At 36.0% G+C, this 4,009-nt stretch overlaps 1 protein-coding gene across 6 annotated transcripts; it reads right to left on the bottom strand.

The window, feature by feature from the left end:
* Positions 1 to 3,758, bottom strand: LOC130742589 (uncharacterized). Of its 6 annotated transcripts, none has more exons than XM_057594682.1 (10): positions 3,553 to 3,758; positions 3,187 to 3,235; positions 2,932 to 3,090; positions 2,696 to 2,812; positions 2,395 to 2,588; positions 2,207 to 2,312; positions 1,822 to 1,969; positions 1,573 to 1,709; positions 583 to 749; positions 1 to 504 (listed from the first exon to the last, which is right to left on the bottom strand). In XM_057594682.1, exons 3-10 carry the CDS (start codon positions 2,990 to 2,992, stop codon positions 211 to 213), a joined length of 1,224 nt encoding a protein of 407 aa, XP_057450665.1. In that variant the 5' UTR covers positions 2,993 to 3,090; positions 3,187 to 3,235; positions 3,553 to 3,758; the 3' UTR covers positions 1 to 210. The 6 variants fall into 6 exon arrangements, with proteins under 6 accessions (XP_057450665.1, XP_057450664.1, XP_057450667.1 ...); XM_057594681.1 differs by having other exon boundaries at positions 2,932 to 3,051; XM_057594684.1 differs by having other exon boundaries at positions 2,932 to 3,347.
* Between the last annotated feature and the right edge of the window lie 251 nt (positions 3,759 to 4,009).

Here is a 4,009-nt window from a genome sequence, read left to right as displayed (position 1 = left end):
TTTCTCTATAAACTTTGCAATGCATTTATAATGTCTGCAAATATCCAAAAGTGCAAGCCTCAACATTGAACATGTGATCCTCTCAGGTAAAAATTTACATGGTATAAAATAAAAATCATCTTAAATAGAAATTTTGGCAAAAATGTTAACTACAGTGCCTTCAATGGTCAGCAATTGCAGTTAACAATTTGAGGGAAAAATATCTTAAACTCAATCCTCCTTCTCCCGGTGAATGTCAACTAAATATCTATTTAAACGTTCGCCAAATGTCTTTGTAGAGAATGACTCAACAACATGCCTCCTAGCTTCTCTGCCCATTCTTTCTGCTCCCTGAGGATCATTTATGAGGCTAGCCATTGCTGAAGCAAACTTCTGTGGTGTAGGATCGCAAAGGAATCCTGTTTCACCATTCTTGATTGACTCCACCGGGCCACCACTATTGCACGCAATAACAGGTTTATAAGCTGCCATTGCCTCTATAGGAACAATGCCAAAGTGTTCATCCTGTATCGAAGATCTTAATGTAAAACTCTTAAGTCAACTTCTACCAATTTTCAGGAATCATAATAAGGTTTCACATACCTTTGGCGTGTAAAGTACACATAGGCATTCTGAAAGAAGAGTGTTCCTTTCAGCTGTAGTGCAAGATGTGATGAATCTTATTTGGTTAGAGACCCCTTCCCTTTCAGCTAAATTTTTAAGCTCTTCCAAGTACTCCACACTCTCCTTCAACCGCTTATCAAAACCACCTGGAACAATTTATGAAAATAGATTTTATACTCTCAAATTGCGCCTAATGCTTCAATTGAAATAATAAGTATGGCTGGTTAAACTTCAAACTTAGGACCCAGTTATACTGCCAAGAAAATGTATATATAAATCAAAGCTGAGTGCAACAAGAAGGCCTTTAAATATAACTAAACTAACACACCAAAATGGTAGAGATAGATAAATTTCTCATTCATATTTTAATTTTTAGATTAATGAATTGACTGGCACCAAAAACTTATCATGATACAAAACATCATCATCTCAATCAGTTTCTTCATGATAACATTGGCAATATAGATATAACTATGTACTAAACACCTCATACTATGGGCTATATAGCATTATACTTACAAGATCAATAAATGAACTTTCTGTCACCAAATAACGGTTTATAAAAATTAACAACTCATTTTTAATACATAAGAAAATAAACTTCATGCAGTTTCCACGTCAGTTATATAAAGGTTCGAAGTAAAACACAACAACAAATCCAAGCTAATGCATCTGATTGAAATGATTGAACCAAGAAAGCTTCACAAAGATAATTTACCAACAAGCTGTGTTATTGAGAAGATTCCGCAGAACAAACAAGTCTTTTGAAATGATTGAAAAATAATACAAGAATTTAAAACATTACTAAGAACCAAACATAACTAAGACACTGCTTTACCAAACTCCAGTCTAAGGCACATACATCATGAGTCATGACAGACATCCCCAGAACAGTTAATAATGAGCATACCATCTAATATCTATCAATCTGTCTTAAGAAATGTGAAGTCATAAGAAAAACATACTGACCTGCAACAATCAAAGAAGCATCGGTAGTATCTTGATTTTTAAGAAGTCCATTAGGTGAGCAAAGCATAGAAAAAGCTGAAATTGCTAACTCTATGTTCTTCTTCCTCTCAAAGCGGTTAATGGAAAGAAAATTCAGCCTACAACAGGAAAAAAAATACAGCAGAAGCATAATTATAATAAAATTGGTTATAAGAATAAGCTACATGCATAATCTTGTATTGACCATACATCTACAAACATGTCATTTACCTAAAGGAAGTGGGTTCATTGAACTGATCCACATTGACTGCTGGGTATAGAACAGCTGGTCGAATTCCTTTAGCATCTAGTTGCTTAAACGTATTTGCAAAAGTAGATTTAGTGAAGTTGCTGTTGACAAGTACCAAATCAGCCATTCCTGCAATTTAGCAATGCTTAATAAGATGCTTGATTACAAGTGAGAAAAGAAGTTCAGAAACATGGTTTTAAATCAAGGTCCGCAACATCAAGGTTTTGGAGCCCGACCGCGATTTGGACGCAACAGCCATGTTTAATCACAATATGAAGGACCGCAACGCAACCGTGATGTGACCACAATTTAAAACCTTGTTCAGAAATAAATAAATAAACATAAAGCAAGAATACAAAGTCCAACCAGTTGTTATTTCTTCTACATAGTCTATGGGTTTCCTATACATCCTCCGAACAAAAGTTGTATGCTGAGCCAGCAACAAGTCAGGAAAATGACAGTAGAACACAACCTAGCAAGAAAAATAAGCAACTAAGACGAACCGTGAATGCCAAAACTTGAATTTACAACACATGATTCTTATTGCTAGCTACCTTTGTTGACCTTTTAAGCTTCAAAATGGGAATGACTACAGAGACCTGATCAGCCAGTATAACATCAAATGATGGCCACATGAAAAGCACACAGAAAGCAACAAATAGGCATCGAAGGTAAGCACACAATGCATGAAGACGGTAGAATATATGCCGCGGAAGAAAGGAACCATAGACAGTAACAGGAAATGTACCTGAAACAATTACAAGTCAAACTATATCTTAACACAATGCATTTCCTTATAAAGAACACAAAATGTGGCAATCACAGACACATATATATACAAAGACAGAGATTCACCAGCAACAGTTTCCTCAAAACATCGATTTCGATCATGATGAGCAGTAAAAACATGAACATTATGACCATGGGATGCAAGCTCAACAGCTGCATCAACGATCAATCTTTCAGCTCCACCTGCAAAACAATCACAAGGTAATAAGAATCAACTGTAAGTATAGGGAAGAAAAAAATTAATGGGCACAGAATTTTTTTTGATTTTGATTCGAATAGAATAAAGGGCAGTTAATTATTGCCTATGCCAAGATCAGGGTGGATAATGGCAATGTTCATCTCTGAGCTTGTGCCCTTTGCCATGTTGAGTGGGAAATTGAAGATGAAAATAGCAAATCAGAAATCAATCACTGCCAGAGATTCTGAGGTTGTGACGGTGGCGGGCCATCAGCAGCACACAGCTATAATCATGTCAATGTAGTTTCCCAAGCATATCCAGTCACAAAAACACAAGCTAAAGACTTAGTATAACATACAATTGAATTTGATGCACTGACCTTGATTTCAATCTAAGATGCCAAGGTGAAAGAGAAAATGCAGGTTGAGCTGTAACAAACAATAAGCACCGCAATGATCAAATATCAAATTAGTGGATCAAATACTTTCAGCCTCACGGAAGCAATAAGCACGAGAGTGATCAACTTCAAGATAACCGATTCTGATTGCAGATCGCGAAAATATAGTGCGAGTGAGAAATCAAAAATGAAATTGCCGTGAAAACGAAGAAGAAATCGAAGAAGAATTTAAGAAACCAGTGGGTTGAATGAAAGAAATGTGAGAAACAGAAATGAATGAGGTAGAAAACGAAGATTTAGCTAAAATTGAATTCTAAATCGAAGCAAAGAGGAAACGTTTAGGCTTACATCAGAACCAGAGAGTGCGATTCCAATGGTTTGAGTGGCGAACCATGGCGTAATAGGGCGGAGATCGGAATGATACTGTTGGCAGCAACAGAGATCGGCGGTGATAACGTTGGCGGCGGCGGAGTAGGGTTGGTGGTCAATGCGTACGGCGAGAAAACATACATGGAATGTCATGTTTTGTTTTACCTCATGGTCTTTGGGCAAACATTAATAGCATGATCGCAAAATATTTTAATTAAAATTGTAGCTCAGGCTATTCCCTCCTATATTATGGCTATCTTTGACGAGTTTAACTGATAAATTAGTTGAAAGTTGAAAAACTAGTTGATAGCTGAAAATCTACGTAATTGAAACAAAAGTGTTTGGTAAAACTAGTTGTTGAACAAGCTGAAATTGTAAAATGACATAAAAGAACACACTTGTATAATATATATATATATATATATATGTGTAAAGC

Source organism: Lotus japonicus, chromosome 3 (assembly GCF_012489685.1).
Source record: "Lotus japonicus ecotype B-129 chromosome 3, LjGifu_v1.2".
Lineage (NCBI taxonomy): Eukaryota > Viridiplantae > Streptophyta > Magnoliopsida > Fabales > Fabaceae > Lotus > Lotus japonicus.
The sequence above is the reverse complement of the archived record's forward strand: the minus strand, read 5'-3'. Positions and strand labels throughout refer to the sequence as shown.